This window comes from Alligator mississippiensis, chromosome 4, assembly GCF_030867095.1.
Source record: "Alligator mississippiensis isolate rAllMis1 chromosome 4, rAllMis1, whole genome shotgun sequence".
NCBI classification, from domain to species: Eukaryota; Metazoa; Chordata; order Crocodylia; family Alligatoridae; genus Alligator; species Alligator mississippiensis.
In genome coordinates this window covers 188,677,055-188,698,877 of record NC_081827.1, presented here as the reverse complement: position 1 = coordinate 188,698,877, position 21,823 = coordinate 188,677,055, and the positions used below count along the sequence as shown (strand labels likewise).

At 45.8% G+C, this 21,823-nt stretch overlaps 1 protein-coding gene across 2 annotated transcripts in view; it reads right to left on the bottom strand.

The window, feature by feature from the left end:
- Positions 1–936: 936 nt before the first annotated feature.
- Positions 937–21,823, bottom strand: part of FTCD (formimidoyltransferase cyclodeaminase) — a 29,322-nt gene continuing 8,435 nt past the window's right edge. For both annotated transcript variants that reach the window (XM_059727200.1, XM_006260991.4), the window contains 11 exons: positions 20,699–20,787; positions 18,470–18,649; positions 17,758–17,895; positions 15,614–15,745; positions 11,214–11,275; positions 9,434–9,563; positions 8,625–8,786; positions 6,594–6,637; positions 5,719–5,857; positions 4,575–4,670; positions 937–1,107 (listed from right to left, as the gene is read on the bottom strand). In XM_059727200.1, the coding sequence (XP_059583183.1) occupies positions 1,021–1,107; positions 4,575–4,670; positions 5,719–5,857; positions 6,594–6,637; positions 8,625–8,786; positions 9,434–9,563; positions 11,214–11,275; positions 15,614–15,745; positions 17,758–17,895; positions 18,470–18,649; positions 20,699–20,787 (1,259 nt within the window). In that variant the 3' untranslated portion in view covers positions 937–1,020. The remainder of the gene's footprint in view (positions 1,108–4,574; positions 4,671–5,718; positions 5,858–6,593; positions 6,638–8,624; positions 8,787–9,433; positions 9,564–11,213; positions 11,276–15,613; positions 15,746–17,757; positions 17,896–18,469; positions 18,650–20,698; positions 20,788–21,823) is intronic.

Sequence of the window (21,823 nt, the reverse complement as noted above, 5' to 3'; positions counted from 1 at the left end):
ATGGAATAAAGAGGGAGCTTAGGCCATCTTTGGAAGGATTGGCCCCAGTAGTTTCTTGCTTCATGGCAGCAGTGCTCCACTGAAGTTTTCCTGCTGGGGCTTCCCCAACCAAAAAATCTCCAATAGAGACTTGATTGCCAGAAGATCTTATTCATGGTGGCATCACTTGCACTGAGTGTACTGAAACATCCAAACCTGCATGTCAAGACACCTACTTCCAGCCCCAAAGCTGCTGCTAGGGCACTGGAGGAACCTGTGTCTCACTGTAATTGTGCATGAAATCATGTATCCTCACCAGAAGCCAGACATGTATGGTTTAAAGAAATAAGATTGTTCTCCCAGAGTCCAGTCATTCCCATTGCTGCAATTCTCTTACCCTCTAAATTGCCTGCTGGAAATAAAGGGCACGATAGACCCTAACAGGCAGGAGGCGAAAGCGGTGTCTCCATTACGTAATGCCAACTGCTCTTGGAAACTATGACTTCCCACTTTGGGAGTCTAAGAAGAACACATAAAAAGTTACTCTGTGCTTTCTAAAAAGTGGCAGCAATTCCCCCTGAAGGTAGAGCTGGAACAGCCAAGACAGTGCAGCTCCCAAGACACAGACAGTACCAAGAACTGGCAGGCCAGGCAATAGGCAGGCAAAATGTGCTCCATTGGGCACCTCAGGGTGATTTGAGCTCTCCATCAACCTCCCAGGCAGCCAAGCCCCTCTTCTCTATGGCTGATACATCTGCTCTTGTAGGAGATGATGGATTTTGATGCCGCAAGCACTGACCCAGGAGTTTTGTGCACCTGCCACAGGTTAATGTGTGAAGGGTAAAGGTAAGACAGCCCATAACCCCAGGGGTTGGTTGCATCAGGAAGAGTCTCATTGTGGAGTCTCTCTCACCAGAGATGACATTTTTTGGAACACAAGACAACAGAGGAAATGTGACCATTTCACATTTGTATTCTCTGAAATTTAGCCCACCGAAGCCAGGATTCAAGTCTGGCATCTTCCATAGTGAGTATTCTCCTTCATGCTCCCCGGCTCTCGAGCAGTCTCAGCACAAATGCAGCACTACTCTTGGCCTCTTCCAAGAAACTGGAAACTTTTCCATACATCTGTGCACATGAAAGAAAAGTCCATTGTTAGCCTCATCAATGACCACAAAACCATGCTTCTTCACTGCGCTATGCCACAGGACCTCTCCTCTCTCTGGCATGGTGTACAACCAGCTGTGTGCAGCACCCATTTCTGACTGGCTGACTCAAGACATTGGCTTCCACACCACGTTCCTGCTAGGTCACTTGCATTATGTGGGTGTGGTTCCAAGCCAGTTTCATTGCCAGAGCCTGCAGGACACTCCCAGCCTCAGAAATAAAAGAGCACAGTGCAAATCAAGGTCTACTCAGTCACTGCTATGTTAACTGCCTGGCATCAGGCCACAGGCCACAGCCCATAGCAGGTGTAGTTGATACTGAATATGGGTTCCATTGAAACTAATGCTTTGTGTTTTTTGACAAACCCAACAGTGATGTGACTTGCATGTGGTGTAAACATGGCAAAATGGATGAAAATAAAAACAGAGATTAATGTAACTTCCATGGATGTGGCTTTTAGTGAGTGCACATACCCCATCTAACTTCTCCCCATCTAATCTCTGAGTGAAGCATAGCATGAAACCCCATTTATGGTCAGTGCAGATAAAGCCATGCTCTCTCATACCTTTGTTATGACTCTACCTAATGCTCATTCTTCAGCACTGTCTTCCTTTCACAGGCTTTTGGCTTATGATCATTCCATCACAACTCTTCACGAACACCTAATGACTTAGGAGCCTGTGCTGACCTTCCAGATTTTGGAACACATGCCTTGCCAGGACCTCTTGGGGCACTGAGTCCAGTCCCCTGCTATCACAGGCTCCATATTACACAAGACTGTTCATTAACTGATTAAGCTCTACTTTAAGGTGAGTTAGATTTCTTGCCTCCACTACTTTTGGCTATTTCTCTGACAATGGTTAGAAACTTTGATGGCTAGAAACACTCCTTTGATGGCTAGAGACCTCCTTCTTTCTAGCCTAAATTTATATATGACTAGTTTATACCAACTTGTTCTTGTACCATGTTTTTTCCTTTAGTTTTAATACCATTTTTCTCCTCCCTGGTGACTTAGCCCCTGATGCATTTAGAGTGAGCAATTGAGTCATCTCACCTTTTTTTTACTAAACAAGACAAGCAGTTCTAAGCTTCTCTCCTAAGATAGTCTTTCCTGATCATGCTACTTGCTCTTCTTTGCATCTCTTCTAGTTTGATTCATTTTTCTTGAATATGGCAGAAAACAATTGTGCACAGTATTCCAGATGAGGTCTCCACAATACTTAGTGTAATGTCACTAATGGTCTCCCATCTCTAGGCAAAACACCTCTCCTGATATATTCTCAGATGATGTTTTCATTTTCAGTGGCTGTATCACATTGATGGTTCATATCCAGCCTATGCTTAACCAAAGCACCCAGGTTTTTTCTGCTCCTCCTCTGTCATTTCTAGCTAATAAGCCTTCAGTTTATAACAGAAAGTCTTATTATTGGTCCCCCAGGTCTGTAATTTTGCATTTTGTACTGCAGAACTTCCTCCTATTTCTACTTGGCCAGCCTTCAAAGTCATTCAACTCCATGTCTGATACTCCAGTCTTCCATTACATGAGTAATGCCTCCTAACCATGTGCCATCAGTGGATTCCATTAATATTAATTCTTGTGCCCAAGTCACTAATGAAAATGTTAATTCAGATTGCTCCCAAGACCAATTTTTGAGGAACTCCACTAATAGTCCACTTCCATCCCAATAGCTCCCCTTCAGTACAGACTTGTCATCTTTCCCCTCTAGCCAATTCCAATCCACCTTCCAATTCTTGTACCAAGCCCTTCTTCTCCAGTGTAGCTAATACTTTAGAAGCCAAATTACATGACTTAAGAGCCTGAATCCACTTAGGCAGCTTTGAAACTTTTATTCAGTAGCTCAGCAAATTGTCCCTCTTTGCATAACCTGGAACTCATTTCTCTCTTCAGACCACCCCAATTTCAGCTTCCCAGTGAAAGAAGGCCACAGTGCATCTGGCATTTGAGATGACAACTTGAGAAAAGGTGGCATGTGGAAAAGAGAAAAAACACCTCATGCCCAAGGGGACTTCTGACCCATGCAGTGGAACCAATGTGAGGGGCCTGCCTCTGAGGGACTGGATAGGAATAGCTTACCAGATCCCAGGGAAATAAACTGCACGTGCCAGATACCCCAAGTAACAAAAGTATGAGAAGCATTAAACAGAACATTTTAGCCCTGGTCTGGCTTTCTGACTGGTGTGAAGCATTTTAATATCAGGAGCCCACTGGGGCAATAATGCTGGGCTGCAAGACTCCAATAAAAAGGCCATTGTTTTATCAGGGTGTTGCATAGCTTTGCAAAGGCTGGTTTGATTTATTGGAATATCTTTACTGCACATCTCTTCAGGTCTCCAGCCTGTAAGAACCTAGCAATAGTACTCCTGATCCCTTGGTCACAATGGAAGGAGATCTCATCATCAGCAGCAAGTGGAAAGAAGGATGTATTGCGCAACCTATAAGCAAACCTTCCTAAGCCGTGGGTAGAACATGAGGGGCATGTGTGCACGACACTTTAAAGTAGGTTAAATGCTTTTGCACCACTTTAATGGTGTTGGTGTTTGCACGTGTTGGCAGCATATTGTGCATTAATAGAAGCCACTGTAGGAAATTTGGAGGCGTAATGCACCTTAAATGACTTGGGGTGCAGCAACTAAAATTCCCCCGAGGAGTTTTAGTTTGTTGCCCTGCAGCTGTGGAATGAAGCACCAGGCTCCGTGCAGCTCAGGGGCTCCGCAGAAAGCCCGTGCAGGCAGCCTGGCAGCAGCCCGCCCAAGAAAAGGCAGGCTCTACGCAAGAAAAGTGTCGAGCCTGATCTTTTTTTCCCCTGGAGCCTGCCTGAGCTGTGCAGGGGCCCGGTGCTTCCCTCTGCAGCTGAGATGCCCCTCAGAACCAGCGGAGCTGGGTGCCACCGATGCTGCAGAGGGAAACACCAGCCACCCCTGCAGCCCAGGGACTGCTCCACCTGCCAGCAGCTTGCTCGTAAGTTTGGATGTATGCACAACATGGGGGTTTAAAGGGTTTAAAGGACCCTAAATTGAACTGGTGTTTTTAAAAACCCACCACTTCAATTTAGGGCCCCCATCACATACTGTGAATTAGTCCGCAGACACTCTTGGTGTCCCATGTTGCCTCTCATTCTGGACCCAGAGGCAGCTTCTCCTTACAGCCAAGCCATCTCTCCTTCATTACAGCTACCGAGCCTTTGTGCAAGGTGAAACATCCTCCTTGTACAGGAAATGGAGCCCCTGCTGCATATGCTTTTACAGGGAATTCTAGCCTGTATTTCAACCCCACTTGCCATCTCAGTAATCATGTCCTTTCCTTGCACAGAACGTGGGCTGGACTTATGTGACACATTCAAGAGCCACTACATCTCCTTATTGCATGCATTCAGTTAGAAGTGAAGGGAACCAGAAGTCTTACTTACCATTTTCTTAAACTCCTCATCTGTTATATCTTTGAGATTGATCATTACGTTGAAATAGGCACCAAACACTCCAGCTTCTAAAGCTTTAGCTGCCACCTAAAGGCAAATTTAAATTGTACTTAAGAAGGCTTAATGTCTATTTTTAATCCCTTCTCCATCAAGCCAGAGCTGCATTTAATTTAAGCCTTTATGGAAAAGCTTTTAATGCTATAAATTGGAATTAAGTTATTTTTAACTTTAATGGTATGACACCAATTTATGCCCACAGAGGGCCTCATGATGTCATTTACCTCTTTCCATCTGTAGATCTTCAAATTTGGAGAGAACATCATTGTTTTCATTTTACAGATGGAGAAACCAAGGCAAAGGGAAGTTATGGTGAAGGTGGAAAGGGGTAACAAGTTTTGGGTAGTGGAACCCAGCAAGTATTTAGGCAACTAAAATAAGTGGCCAAGTTTGAAAATGTTGGCTAAGATGACTCACCCAAAATTAAACAAAAAGATACTGGTACTGTACTCTGGGCCACTGGACCAGGCTGACTCATGTTAGCATGGGGTTTGGGAGAACCTTCGGGGAGCTACACTGACATGGAAGATCAAAAGTGTATGTGTGACTATGCATATGCTTGGGGGTGGGGAGGGGCCAGTTTAATTAGAGCGGTTCTCAGACAGCCGCTCTAATCAAAACAGCTCACTGCCACGTGTATTAAGCCCCCCACATTTTAAAATGGCCACAGGTGCACTTTAACTAAAGCTCATTCCACCAGCTTTAGTTAAAGCACCGTGCTGGAGCGTTTGAATTAGAAAGCAGAGCAGACTTGATTAATTGAGTCTGTTCTGACATGTTCTAATTAGAAGGTGAACCAGCACATCTATAAGCAGCCTTTAGTGCCAACACATTTCTCCATCTGCTGGGCACTAGATAACTCAGTAGCCTGCAATATAGGAGACCTTGGTTAAGCCCCCTAATCTGCCACAGAGTCTATAGGGGGCTCACACAAGTACTATAGACCATTCTATTTCCTAACAATGGCAGACTCTCACTGTATCCCCTGTTCTTAGGGCTCCAAAGCAAATTTCTTTGAGGCTGCACCAAACTTTTTGAAACACTGCAAAAGATTCCAAGCTCTTTTCTGAGCCCATACCTGAATATCTGATTTACATGCAAGATTCCCATGCCGAGCCATCTCCTTTAAAGTGGGCCACAAGGAATTCACCTTCTCTATCATTGCAAAAGGGACACCTACAGCCTTCTTCAGCCCCTGTTGCATAGCAGCTTCACGCCTGCAAAAGGTAGGTGAACCAGGGGAAAAACATAATCAATGAGTCTGGATCAGGCAAACCGGGCACAACAGTCTGCTGGAGTAACAGAGTATCATAGAAATCAACCTAGCAAAACCAACAGGCAGACTATGCAAGTTTATATTATTTTACTCACTCAATTAGACTGGCTAGATGGATTTCAGTACATAGAAGTGTACGTCAATCCAAAGTTCACAGTGTCAATATGAGGAAAGATCAATGTAGGACAAACATTCAAAATACAAAATCCTACTCAAAGGAGTCCTCCACACTCTAGTATGGCTCCCCGAGCTCTCTCAGCCCAGGAAAAGGCAGATGTTAGTTTTGCCATATGATACAAAGGTCTCACATACATATATGCGCACGCACACTTTGGGTGCGTCTACATGTCACCATATGGCAACTTTGCTATGACACCATGCTTTAGGACTTCCAAAGTAACTGCCTGTACTGTGCTATGCATACAGCACACTGTTAGATTTCACCTGCACTAAAACAGGGGAGCGCACCTACGGCAACGTAGCTGTTGATCATGTGCAGATCCACACGATCGTTACACTGCTGTAGCGCCCTGTATGGCAACGTAGCACATCACTATGTCACCATAGGATGATGTGTAGACGCACCCTTTAAGACATAACCAAAGCCTGTGGAAGCCAAATTCTAGTTCTTCTATAGATTTCAGTAGGTTTGATTCAGGACTTCTCACAATACCCACTTTTCTCTTTCTTCAGGGGTGTTCTGCGGCAGCTTCATCACATCCTGTAGACAGACAAAGTACATTGAAGCAGAGGATGGCAGAGCTGGTTAGTGGGTATAGGAAGCCTAGTTCCGATGCACTACAGTGCCTCACACACCTTGAACCTCTGGCCTTTCTCAAGGGCTTAAGCTCAGGCCAAATCTCTCTGCATGAAGGGTAGGAATGGTTGGATGAGGTCTAGGCATTTGAAGATAAAGCACTCTGTAGTGCCATACCCCACCTTCAGTGCTGTAGGGTCATCTGCAACACTGGCACAAATTAGAGCAGCCTGACAGCTACTCCAAGTCATAAAGGCTGGGGCTCATACTCATCCTTTAAATGAGGACAGTGCAACTGTCCCACTGATGCTTCCTTCTCCTCTCTCCTATGCTAACAGTAGCTCTGGTGCAGGACATACTTTGCTCCATGGGAAGTGTGACTACACTGTTTCCTGCCTTTACTGACTGTTTACTTTGATGAACGCACATTTCACCCTACTCCCCTCATCCCAAACCCCCTTGGCAAACTGATCTCACAGGGTTGGGGCTGCAGTAGAAGCCTGGCTAGGCAAGAAAGAGAGAACTGGAAAGACCAGCTGTGTAATGACTGCAAACTGCCAGAAAACATTAGAGGCAACCCTGCCACTCCCATTGCCTTTGGCACTGGCACTCAAAGCAAAGTTTGGAGTCAGAGATGGCAGGACCATACAGGCCACAGAGGGGTTCACCTAAGGCAGCAAATTGAAGAGGATGGCAAAAATGCAGCTGCCCTTTGCTTCACACCAGACCCTGGCAGATGCAGACAGCTGGAAGCAGGCAGGTGTTAGGTGGTGGATGGGGACAGTGCCAAGGGCAGTGGTGTGGGGCTTCAACCCATCTGCTTGTTTCAGGCCCTGCCCATGCCCTGTGCCTGGGCATGCTGATGGGGGAGTCTGCAGGGAACTGCCTCCATCTCCATAGGACAGGGTGCAGCCAGGAGTGGGAACCCCATGAGTAAGGAGGTACAGATAGGCCGGCACTGGGGAGACGAGCCCCACATGCACGCGCCGGCTCAGTTTGGGTGGAGGGGCCACAGCACAGTCCAGAGTAGCAGCCAGCAGGGTGCACTGGGGGAAGGGGAGCCTGGCCCACCCTGACATGGAGCCTGCAGGGCACCCAGCTGGGCATGCCCACACCTGCCCAGCTGTGTGGGGTGAAAAGCTGGGGTGCTGAAGCTATCGGGGTGCCTGGCTCCCTGCCTGGCCTCTGGCTCCCTTACCGGAGTAAGCAGGGCTTCTGCAGGTAGCAGAGCAGGAGGGGCTGGTACTGGCACTGCTGCAGAGGAGTGGGGGCAGGGCAGGCAGGACAGTCAGTCAGGGGCATTTTGCCCTGGTAGCAAAAATGCTTTTCCAGAGAGCATTGGCCAGGGCGTGGGAGCACTGCAGCCACTTTTCGGTTGCTGCGCTTGACTGTGGGGGACACCCCCCTCCGTTGTTGAGATTGGCCGTGGGGGGACCTCCGCCCCAGTTGCTGACTGGTCACTGGGGGGGCATGTGACCCCCCTGACTAAGGTGGCACCAGTCACCCATGGCTTCACTGACTTCAGCTGAGCTGCAGGAATCTGTATTAGCTGAGCATCTGGCTCACTGTGTTTGTTATGGTGCCTCTCTGGCTCTATTATTAATACTAATGTGAAAACAGAAACAGGAAGCAATGACTATGTAGACGTTAACAGGCTTGTGCTGTGGCAATGTTTTTACTGGCCTCCATCCAGCTGCCAGAATTTAGCAGAGAGATTGGCAGTATCAGTCACCCGCTGAGGCAGGGATAAGTTGGTGTCCTAACCCAGATAACCAATAAGGCAGCCAAAATATTGCAGAGAATCCCAGATGATATCCTCCCTTTACCTAGGACCTCATGATTGGCATTACAAGCCAGCTGAAAGGGAAAGAGAGAAGGGTGAAGCCATTAAAATTGGAGCTGAGCACTGGAGAGACAGGTGGCAGGCATGGCAGCTAAAAATGTCACTTACTATGTAACTGGTGAAAGCCTGGGAGTCTGTGTCTACCATTGCGATCAGCTCGTTCATGGCCTGGTGGAAAGGAGGGATCAGATTCCTCATGACTGAGTCCAGCTCCTCAAACTGGCGTTTCCCGTATGTCATCAGGCCCACCATGCAGCCCAGGGCTGCCCCCTGGAATAAGACATGATAAAATTTGCTAGCAGGCTCTCCTCTCCACCCTACCACATGAAAGACAGAAGCAAGAACAGACTGCCACTGTCTAAGACGGCTGCCCCCACAGCCATAGGCAGACAGCCCCAGCCCTACCCATTCAGAGTGCAGCCATATTCATAGGGTTTTCCCAAATGCTGAGTAACTTCTCCTGCTGCATCCTGTTGCTCTTAAGAAACAACATCAAGAGTGGGTGATCCTTGGGCAATAAATAGTGGACATGGTATTGTCACTGGTAAAAGAGGTGAAGGTAGAACCAGGTATGAGAATGTCCCTAGAGCTAAGGGATAGTTAAGTTGAGCAAGTGCTGCCGGTATCAAGCACCATTCTCAGGAGTGTTCAGTGCTGTGACCAACACTCTCTCTCTTCCAACTCCAAGTCCGCCCTCCACTGCCTAGAGGGAGAGGGACTTCATGTCAGCTAAATGCTGCTGAGATGGGGCTTCCACATTGACCTCATCCAGGTGGTTACACTCACTGGAAAGCAAAGAGCGTGACGTAACATCCCACCATGATCACTTTCAGTGTCTGATACTAAGCAGGCTCCACAGATCCATTGTAGGCAGCCTCCCTGGGACAGAATTCCTGCTAAGCCACAGATGCACATACCATAGCAGACATTGCTGCAGACACTGATCCTCCTCCTGGAGCTGCTGACCTCGCACCAACTGCACGCACAAAGCTGTGAAGAGACTTGGACACCAGGTTCCCATCCTCCTTGCCATCCTGCACCATGTACCTGTGTCAGCAGTTCAAGAAATAACCAATGCTGTCAGCTCTAGGCAGCTAACCACAAGCAAATGCAGGCAGGCTGATCTCTCTGAGTGGATCTAAGCCAGGTACAGGGACAGTCCTGGATGTGGGTCTCTGTCCCAGTTACCACTGGATAATTTCTTGACTGGAGGGTGCAGTTGGGCTTGGAGTGGCGCACTGCAGATTGAAGTATCATGATTCATGGCCCAGCACCGGACGTATCTCAGCGGGGCCTCAAGCTCAGGAGAGGATCTTTGCTCATGTTCAGGAGATCTTATCTATCCTCAACCTTTCATGAATGAGAACTGGTGAGTCCAGAGGCTTCAGTTAAGAGAAACACTTCATATGAGAGGGGTCCTTTTCCCTGCTGAAATACGCAGATTTTCCCATAAAGCCACTGAGGTGGTCTTCAGGGTCTTAAACAAAACCCCAGGGTGCTGATGATAAACCAGCGCTCCTTTTACCTTTTGTCTCCACCCTCTGTCTAATTCTATTCATTGATGTTGATCTTTGGAGATTTTTATTATTATTACTATCGTTATTGTCGTTTGAGTTTCTTGGGTGCTACAAGGATTTGGGCTCCATTGTATTGGGCACCACATGGAAATAAACAACACAAAAGACAGGCCCAGCCTTCAAAAGGTCATGAAACAGAATTTAGACAATGCACAGCAGGTGAACAAAGAGACCCAGGGTGCAGAGGACGTGAGAACCATTAGACAGGTGTGCTCCTCTGTCACTATGCAGATCAGAATAGCCCAGGGCAAGCATGAGACTGCTAAGGACAGGTATTCCGGGCTGAGAGCATGAGAGGAGAGGAGAACAGACCTTTAGGAAATGCTGCAAAACTTTATTCTTTGAAAAAACCTTTCCACTCGAAATATGGACCCACCCTTCTATCAACCAAAACAAGGAAATACATAACATCTAAAAAGCTATAATCTAAAATGTTAAAATAAAAGATATTAGCCCCAACACAAGCAGAGATATGATCTGGAAAATGGGAAACTCCTTGCAACACTATTATTAATGACTTTACATGGAACATGCTAGCTATTGTGATGATGGGAAGCAGTGAACAACCCAAGGAAGGAAGGAGAAAGAAGAATACATTAGAGTCCTAGTAGTATTGGACAGTCTGTCTAACCCCTTTGGAATACCCCTTACCTCTCTGGATAGGGAATTCCAATGTTCAGTGTTGAGAAACTGTTTTACTGAAGACTTTAATGGGAATATATCTTTCCTTTCTTGTTACATAAAAGAACACAAATCCCTCCGCATGGGCAGAGTAGGTATTGGGCTTCCACAACAGGACAGCGGCCCAGGCCAACATGCACTGCCATTGTCTAATCCATCCTCGATTCCATCATCACAATAACTAGCACGGTCCATGCAATGTCATTAGTAATAGCGTCAAAAGAAGTCTCCCTTTTTCTGGTTCATAACTCTGTTTGTATTGTAGTGCTAAGAAGCTAACCTATGGGTGACTAGGACTTATATAGCACCAAGAAGAGTACAAATGAACTTCTAATGTCAGTCCAGGAAGGTGATGCTGCCTTTCTGTTTGACAAAGCAACAACTGCTTGAGTGGAGCTAACAAGGGATGTGACAAAGAACACAGAAAAAGTGTCCATACTCAATAATGCGCTCTCTGGCGTTAAACGGAGACAAGGAGTCCAGGCCCAGCCTGCTGACCACCTGGAAGAGGAAAAGACAGATTTACTGGAGCAGAAAGCTGCATGTAAACCTTTGTCTTTCTGTGGAGAATATTCAAAGAATAATCAGGTAGCCAGGAAACTTGAGTTAGTAATTTATTGTAACATCCATCCAGTCCAGCCTACCCTGAGTCTTGGGCAAAGAACACATTCTTCTAAGACAAAACAAAACAAAAAATCAATACTGAATTAAAAAAAGGAACATTATCAAGCCAGCAACCTAAAACTGGATCCGGGTCTGACACTGTTCCACCTTCCTCCCACAGTGTCCAACACATACATAATAAAATAATAATAATTAACTAGCTCTTATCTAGTACTTTTCCCTACTGGCACTCAAGGGGCCTTACCAAAGATGTAAGTACCCTTGTCCCTGTTTAAAATCTGATATGAAAACTAAAAGGAAACTGGCCCTCTCCAGTTCTACAGCAGTGGTCTGGCATATAAAACAGCTTTATGTACTTTGAACTAGGAGAGCTGATTATCTTTATATTGTTTTTTTAGAGAGCACCATTCTTTGTGACATGTACTGCAAGGAAAATTAATGGTTAGGTGGATCTCAGAGACAGTGCCTACCTGTGTAAGGTTCTGGGAAGCTCTGGTGCCATTTTAATCAATCCATTACGGGAGTATAGGAATGAAAGAAACTGAAGGACCCTGGATTATGTCTAGTCCCTGCTTTTTCATTCTATAAACCTTGTCACAAACTGATCAAAAACTATCTAAAAAACTGATGAGGTTTATTGCCCCTGTTGCGCTATTGGAAACCCCTTCCAGAGCCTCCCTGTTCCTGTGATTAGAAACCTTCTGCTTGCTGTTCTAAATTCATTTGTGGCCAGTATAAACCAATTTGTTCACTGCCATCACTGTCCTTTTACTTTAAGAGCACTTTTGCCTCTCTGGTGTTTACCCTAGATGTGCATATCTATCCCTTTCAACCTTCATGTTACTAAACTAAAAACAAGCGTTTGTAGTCTCCTCTCATAGGATGTGTCCAAGCTCCTCAAATGGATTTCTTAACAACATTAAATTGATTCCTTCCACACAAAGCACTTCTTCAAATTACTATTCACTGGACATTGCCTTTGGTATCTACTATTAATTAATCATTCCTAATCAGCAAAACTCAGCCCTTCTCAAGAAGGTCATCAGGTATTTCACCTGCCTGGCAGATTTTATGTGGCTGCTATGACATGGCCAAGTCTTTCAGGTTCCTCGCTGTAAAGATATGAGAGAGCTGCAGTTTTGCCCCTCAGCACTTGGTCAGGCCCTTCCAGCGTACAGTGTAGCCCTCAGAGGTGTTGATCTGTTCAGTTGAATGCAACTGAGAAGGGCCTAGAACCCCTGAACTTCCAACTTCTCAGACTACTTAAGACTTAGGAGAATGCACAATTGCTGCTCCAGTTTTAGCACCAAGAGTGGAATGATTGACAGCTGAATGTTAGTAACAGGAACAAAGATGACTGGTGATGAGTGGTTGCATCTACATGTGCACATTTATTGTACAGTAACTGAAATTACTACACAGTATGGGTGCACATCTACACATGCATGCCTGAACTGTGCAGTAAATATGGCAACTTATGCCAATTTGAGCATAAATTTGATACCTGCATCATACAGGTATCCAAGTCATAGATTCATAGATTGTAAGGCTAGAAGGGACTTCGGAAGATCACTGGGTCTACGCCCCTGCATCAAGCAGGAAAGATAACTGGGGGTCAGGTGACCCCAGCAAGGTGACTGTCTAGTCTCCTCTTGAAGATTTCCAAGGTAGGCGATTGCACCACCTCTGGAGGGAGCTTATTCCACAGTCTGGACACCCTGACTGTGAAGCTTTTCCTAATGTTGAGCCTGAATTGGTCTTCCAGGAGTTTGTGGCCATTACTCCTGGTTTTCCCCTCGGGTGCCCTGGTGAACAGTTGCTCACTGAGCCCTTGATGTGCTCTCCAAGTGCAGCAGTTACCAGGCTGTTACCAGGTCCTCTCTCAGCCTTCTTTTCCTCAGGCTGAAGAGTCCCAGATCCCTCAGCCTTCCCTGGTATGGCTTGCCTTTTAAGACTCTGATCATATGGGTGGCTCTTCTTTGGACCCATCCTTGTTAAAGTGTGGTGCCCAGAACTGGATGCATTACTCCAGCTGCAGTCTCACCACTGCTGAGTAGAGCAGAATCAATCACCTCTTTTGGTTTTGCTGGAGATGCATCGATTGATGCATGTCAGAGTATTATCTGCCCTACTGGCTACAGCATCGCACTGCCAGCTCATATTCATACTGTGGTCTATTATTACCCCTAGGTCCTTTTCATTTGTGGTGCTAGTCAGTTTGGTGCCACCACGCCTGTTGGGGGTTGCTCGTCCCGAGGTGGAGCACTTTACATTTCTGCACATTGAACTTCATCAGGTTCTGATCCACCCAACTTGCCAGCCTGTCTAGGTCCTCCTGTAACTGTAGCCTATCTTCAAGCGTGACCACACTTCCCCACAACTTAGTATCATCTGTGAACTTAGCCAGTGAGCTCTTCACCCCAACATCCAAATTGTTAATAAAGATGTTGAAAAGTCCTGGACCGAGCACCAACACCTGTGGGACACTGGTGCCCACATCTCACCAGGATGACACAGATCCGTTCACTACGACTCTCTGGGTCCTATCTTGCAGCCAGTTTCTCACCCACCTGACAGTCTCAGAGTTAAGCCCACAATCCTCCAATTTTCCCATGAGGACATCGCGGGATACTAGACTAAAGGCCTTTTGGACATCTAGGTATACAATGTCAACCTGCTCTCTCGTGTCAAGCTGGAGAGTTACCTGGTCATAGAAGGAAATAAGGTTGGTAAGGCAAGAACTGCCCACAACGAAGCCATGTTGGCTGTCATTCAGACTCTTACCTTCCACAAGCTTATCGCAGATAGACTCCTTGATGAACTTTTCTAGGGATTTTCCCTAGGATGGAAGTTAGTCTGACTGGCTATAGTTACCCAGGTCCTCCCTCTTGCCCCTCTTGTGGATGGGCACAACGTTGGCCCTCTTCCAGTCCTCAGGGACTTCTCCAGAGTGCCACGAGTTGTGGAACAGTTTTTACAGAGGTTCTGCAATGACTTCAGCCAGCTCCTTCAGCACTCTTGGATGAAGATCATCCAGTCCTGCTGACTTGCATACATCTAATTTTATTAATTGGTCATACACCAAAATCTACGGCAATAGTAGGAAGGTGATTATTCCTACTGTGCTCATCTTCTACTCTACCTGGCATGGCTTTCCCCTTGGCCCGGGGAAAGACCAAGGCAAAGTAGTCATTCAGGAGTTCAGCTCTCTCTTGGGTACTGGTAACCAGCTCTCCTGAGTTGCTGAGCAATGGCCCCACACTCCCATTTGTTTTCCTCCTGTTCCCTACGTACCGAAAGAAGGACTTCTTGTCCCAGTTAGTTACTGCACAGTAATGCATGTGTAGATGCCTTACTGTGCAGTAACACAGTGTGTGTGGACTGACTTGGGACTAACTTTAGTCCCAAAACAGACCACACACAGCGTTAACACACTTAGACACCTGCACGTGTAGATGCCAGTCTATTCCCACTTACTGCATAGTACTTTACCATGCAGTAAATTTAAGCCGGCGTAAATGAACACTGCTGAGTGTGAATATTGCGTGATTGACAGGTCCTGCTGGCAGGAGAGAATGACTGGACAAGAATCGTTACCACCCTGGAATGAATGGAGAACATCAATGAGTTGATGACATAGGGCTCTCCAAGGTTGCAAGGAAACAATGCAGGGGTATGCGTGTGCATGCGTGCACTCATGCGTGCCTGCCTCACAGTGTGTTTTTGGAATCTGTGTGGTATTGGTGTGTGTCTTGGAAAAGGATCTGTGTGGTATGCTATCTGTCTCTGTCTTTATCTGTGTGCATCAGCTAGAGTCTGTCTACCCCTGTGGTTGGATCTGTGAGTGAGAGAAAAGAGAGTCTCTGTGTACCCTGTTTGTATCCAGTTATCTGTTACTTGTGACAGGCTGGGTGAGTAAGAGAGACTTGGGTGAGTAAGAGAGACTATCAATAAACCCTGTCAATAAACCCTGTTTGATTTAACCACTATTAACCTGTCTCTTCTCTCTATACTTGAGCTGCCTGTGGAAGCCGGATTCTTTGGCAACAATGGTGTCAGTTTTAACCCTTTCTGCCCCTTTCCTTGTTCCTAATTAAGGCACTAATTAGTACTAATTAGACTTCCTCCAACACCAGGAAGCTGGTAACACTATGACTTGCAGGTCCATCTTGTGAAAGGTTTCTGATCTAGACCATCAGGGAAAGCCAGTCTTACCAGTCGGATTTTTTGCTCCTCCTCCACAACGAAGAGGTTCTCCTTTTTAATGTAGAACTCCGCTGCAGTGAGCATGGCCTTCTTAGGGATGAGACCCACGAGCTGGGAGCCCACCACTGGCAGGTTCAGCTCCTGCAGAAGCAGACAAGGGTTTTAACACCTTTTAACAGCAGAGTCCCAAACCCACTCATCTCTCCCACTGCCCTCCACTCCTCATGCACACCAAAGGGTCAACCACAGATGGTGCATGCTGAGGAATCCAGCAGGCCCCTTTCCATTGTAAGTGCTGTACCCAGCAGGCAAAGGGATGTATGGAAGGGATATGGAGGCCAACAAAATGATCCCTGTTGCCACCCTGGTTTGGTAAGCATGGAATCATTAGTGACCCCAGAGCACCTTCTCCATTTAATATAACCAGGATGAGCAAAGTCTGTATCTTATCACCAGAGATCTGGATTTTCTGTTTACCATGGAAAAACATGGATTTTCTTTAAAGGAGAAAAACCTGGGAAATGGTGGGTTTCCCCTTGTAGGCTGGCAGAGTTCCAGCCTGCAAGGGGTTGCTTGTGGCTGGAGGGAGCAGGATGCAGGGGGCAAGGGGTGCCATGTACCAGTTCACACATATACATGCACGTGGCAGCTAGGCAGTGTGGTGGAGAACAGCTCCCACAGCTCTCTCCAGGTAAGTCTATGGAAGCAGGCTGGATGGAGGGGGTACAAGTGACACAGGGCAGGGCGAAGGGGTGCAAAGGCAATGTGTAGGAGAGGTGGGAGGGGAGGAAACATGCCCCCCCCCAAATTTCTGCGTACATAGTGGGGGGACAGCTGCAGCTGGACCTGCATCCTGGTGAGTGAAGGAGGCAGGGGGAGCTCTGATTTTCTAAGATAAAAAAAAACAAAAATCAAATGCCAAAATATATAGGTAATTAAAATTTATTTTATTATAATGATTGAGGCACTGGTAGGCTTCCAAATTGCTTTAAAATTGCAAATATATCAGTAAAGCAAAACATGTTCAACTGATACCTATCTATATCTAGATCTATGTTTATATACTAGATCTAGATATATAGTGGCATTTCATTTTAAACATGGAAAAATGTGGATTTGGGGGTTTTTAATAAGAGAATTTGAGATTTTTTTTATCAGAGAATTCGGATTTTTAAACAGAAAAAAACAGGATCCCTGGTGAGAAATTAGCCCCATCCCCTTTCCCGAGTACAGTACAGCTGCTGAACAAGGAAGGACCTTCCTCATTCAGGAGCACAGCCACAGCCTTGAAGCCTTCTGCTCAACGCTTCACCTGAAATATGTGGTCTGCAGCCTCTCCTGCACCACTCACTCACAGGTACCGTCTCTCCCAGGGAACCTAGTAACCTTCTCTCTATGTAAGCAGACTGGGAGCTGGTGCTGAAATACTCTGATCATGGTGGTGTTTCATGCATGGACACAAACTGTGGACTTGCCCAGAGCACCTCAGCACAGAGTGGGGCAGTCCTAACCAATTCAACCCCCACCCTGAGAAGCCTACCAGAATCCCTTTCCTGCAGTGCTTTTCTGCCAGGAGGGTTCCTCGGAGGTGGGGAGGGCAGGAGCTGGTTTCCATTTGAGAACAAGGGAATATTCATTCTGCCTTCAGCACTCCTAAATTATGTACTGGGCTTCGAGAGACTGCCCTTGGGGAACTGGGTGTAGGTCTTGTGGGTCACCACTCTGTGAGAGCATGGCACCAGTGCAAGCTAGGCCACCACTGCCCAGAGCTGGTGAGTGAACCACCTCATGTCATCTCATGGAAGTGAAACTCATGCTGGCAAACTTGGGCCATGCCCTTTCTATGCCACATAGTTGCCAGCCCTTAGGGGAGATATGTAACCCCTTAGGTGCCTCAGAGTGCCACTGATCTCACAAGGCATATGTCCCTATGTCCTTACAAGCACAGACGGTAACAGATAGCTCACAGTGTATTCCTATACTTTTACCAACCCACACACACTACTACACAATAAGGCTTTATGGCAGATGCATGAAGACTTTAACCTGCTCCATGTGAATCAGACATTTTGACAGACAACATATTTCTCTGTAGGGAGATGGCTGCTCTGGTTAAAACTTCTGGAAGTTTGCTTCGCACCTGTGCAGCTTACCTGGGCATCTTTGCAGACTTCCTCATAGACAGTGTGGAGGGCCGTGGTCTCAAAATCAAGCAGGTTTGTTGAGACCTGGGCAATATTCTCCTCATCCAAATACCAGCCCAAGCCTTGGACCTTCTTCAAGCGCCCAGGCTGCAAAGAACAACCATGCTTCAAACTCCATGACTAATTTAGTGTAGATGAGCTTTTGGATTAAGCTTTCCTCTCCAGAACACCCAGTCCAGTATAAGATGCAACAAGTGCAGCTTTCTGCAGATGGCTTAGGATGCTCTTCACTGTTTCTAAAATAAGGGGTTGCTCATGAAGGAAAAGTAACAAGGACAGAATTGTTCACCTTTAAAAAAGATAAAGTAATGCATTTATCCCTAGAGATACAATGCTATGGGACTCTTCCCTCACCCCATCTCCTTCTGCTTGATAGGTATGCTTGAGGCCTTTCAAACCTATGGAGTTCTCTGCCTGGAGGATCTTACAGCCCAAAGACTGTAGAGCTGGATGGAGGGTCACCCCAGCTCAACTCAGACTTGCCCAAGTGCTGCTCGAGTCAGTGGTCCCATCACATGTAGGATAAACTATTCCAATATGAACAATTATGGAAAGAGGAGTATGGGCTCAGGGGGTGGGAGAGGAGGTGGAATTATTATTACTCTGTCCTTCAAGGGACTGTCCTAGTCTTAACCTGCTCTGAAGAGTGGGATGGAAGTACCTGGTGCTGTGCACGGCCTTGCTCCCGGATGTTGAGAGCAATACGATGGGCCAGCTCCTTCGTACATAGCAGGTTGATGTTGTATGCAATGAGGAACTTACGGGCCCCTGTTACTGTGGCCCCCCATTTTGGCACAAAGGTCGGAGAGCCAAAATCAGGAGCCCACTCAGCCTTCTTCAGCTTGGAATCAAAGAAAAGAAAGAAAATGTGATTCACGGGAACCAAACTCCTCACTGTTTTACAGTCAGCCAGTTCTGTTTGTGGTGTCTCCTCACACCAAAGAACTGATGCCAGCTCACAGTCTCTCCCCAATGCCTCCTGAGCACTGCAGGAACCACACAGTATGCCTGCTCTGCACCTGCTAAACTTCAATAGGGCTGTAATGTAGTTGCCTTAGAGTAGCTCTGTGGATCCATCAGTAAGCTTTCTGATTCAGGCACACCTATTGGTGCACATGCAGTGCAACACCAGGCAAGTATATTCTTCTAAAATAAAATAACTCTTGAAAGATGGTTACATTCATTAAAGGTGCCTTGCTGGAAGTTCACATTATTTTGAAAAATAAAGATCTCGGCAACACTGAAACATGTAATGAATTCTTCTTGATTTTACCAAATTATGCAGGCAAAAGAAAAAAACCCCCAGAATATGTAAAACATCTTGATTTTTTTTATTGTGAGACATTTTTGTTGCAAAATTTGCTTCTATTTTTTTTTAATTATAACATTTAAAAAGTTTGAATCCCAAAGGAAGCTTAGCATTTGGACTAATAATAATAATAAAAAAAATCAGCATGATCAATGAACCAAAATGTCAGTTACAGGGCAGGGCTGTAATCCCAATTCAGACAGCAATGCCCAAGAGCACATGTTGGCTGTGCGCTGGCTGTACTGCATGTCACTACCATAGACAGGCTTTAGCTCTGTTCAGAATTGTTACCAGCCATCCTCCAAAAGCAGTCATATTGTAACAGGGAGGATTATGCTTCCCCTTAATGCTAATTCCAGGCACTGCAATTAGGTAAACAAACCTCTGGGAAAAAGTAGTTAATAATCAACTTTTAGATAAAGCAGGTCAAAGGATTTCACTCTTCCTAGCACTTTAGACTTCTAAGGCCCAATACAAGCAATATATGATTTTTAATGTAGTTGGGGCTCATCACATGTTTCTGAGAACTTGCGTTATTCTTTCAAAAATAAAACACTTCCGATTTATCCAGTGTTGTTTATAAATAATATTTTTTAAATTTAAATTTGATGTTAAAATAACTAAGAAGATGTCTATCTAAGGATCTAGGAACTAGATGCGTTTAGATGCCTAAAATGCATGTAGGCATCCAATGGGATTTTCTAAAGTGCATGGGAGATCAGTTCAGTGGCATCTCAGTCAGTCATCAGAAGAAACTCTTTTCTACCACTTCATCCCCTAGGGTACAAATCAACAACCTTTCTCAAGTCCCCATCAAATTCTGTTTTATTGCTGCATGCCCCTAGTCATCAAAACTGAGCTACCACAGGCCAAAGCAGAGAGCATGTTCCAGAGTCCCAGAGCCATCATATAGATCACCCTGAGACTGCCCCATGTCTTTGATGATGAGAGGGACCCATGAGCAGAGGCTCCTGAGCTTGCAGCTGCAGCAGTGTGAGGTTAGTTTCCTAAGCATGACGGGCTTTTCCCTACAGCTCCCTCAACCAGAAGTAGAAAAAGAAAGTTACCATGAATGATTATCATCATTAACTAAGTTCTGACCCCATACAAAGTCCTTTGCAGTGGCACAGTCCCTTCCCCAAGGGAATCTGCAAGGATTAAGGGAAAAGTCTCTCTTATTCACAGCCACCTAAAGTTGTTTGTCCATTTTCAGAGCAAAGAGGAAAAACACTCATACGCAGGTGTCAAAGTCTCCAGTTAATGTTTTACCAAGGGTGGAGGAAGAAGATGCCTCTCACTCTTGCCAAGCATTCTGTCCAGGATGATAAACTCAGCTCAGCCAACTGCCCTGTCCCTCCCGTTACGTTCTTAGCTAGATAAACCCCATCTGCAGGCATGGACCGATCCAGCACACTCAAGACCAGCTCAAATCTGGCTGGAGACCAGCTCAACCCTTAATCAGCCTCTGAGACAGTAAAGCAAGCAGAAAGGACTTTTCACTCCAATGAGAGAAGGGTCAGGACCTCCCAGCACAACACAAGCAGCACAACTGCCATTCCCAAATACTACAAAGAATTTCACCTTTTCAGGGAGTGCTTCATATTCCCCAGCTCGGACTGCAGGCAGAGACTTCCTGCTCTCCTTCCGTGCTGCTTCTCCATACAGGTACACTGTAAGAAGAGATGCATGAGAGACAGATAAGTGGCATGCTTGCTATTAACTTTTTTTTTTTTTTGCAAAAATCTAGTTGGTCTGATAAAAGATATCACCTCTACCATGAGTCCTGATTGCTTTTTTCTCTAGACCAATACAGCTACAACCTGGATACATGGAGCCCTTCAACACTCATCGGCTCCACGTTGAGTGAAGACACAAGTTATTCCTCATTCATGGAATGAAAAATGGCTGAGTGGCTGCCCTCAAGTTCAAATACAGGCTGGCTATAGTATTATGCACTGATGTGACAGGCTCGTTTTCACTCCAGGGGAAACCTCATATAGCCTAAAAAAGAACTTTGGGGTTTCAAAAAAAAAAACCCAAAAAACAAAAAAAAAGGAAGCTTTAGGTCACTAAGTGAGCAACAACGTCTCTATAGGCCTGGATATCCCAAAAAACACATACACAGTCTATATCTACACATATATACACAGATGCATGTAGATCTACCTATATATACACATCAACTAGAGCAGCACTGATATTGATGTAAATCAGCTGTTCCTTCATTTACTCGCCAAGGCATGAGCTTCCCTTACCACATGCAATGTTGTCCATAAAACCCGAGATAACCCGAGAGTGCTGCCTGTTTTATGACTAGTTATTCCCTTGATTCCTTGGTAAGTAGGACTTTAAGTTTCAGAAATGACAACTAAGAATTGAGTTCTCGGTGTCTGGATTCCCAGCTGGCAACCCCTTAAAGCAACCTGATCTTCACAACATGCCAGGCATCCAGCCTCTGGAAGTCACGTTGCCTTCCCCCACCTTTCCAACCGTCTGTGAGATGGGCTCCCAAAACCTCTAGTGACATTTGTTAATGATTTGCCCCTCATTTTCCTCTCACAGAGAATTTAATAGCTCATGCATTTCCTTCTGGGGAATACTGTAACGAGACATTTTCTCCCAAATCATCCCTTAAAAAAAATATTTTTTTATAACGTTAGCACAGACCAATGTGTGACATCTATCTGGATGAGGGATTAAGGAAGG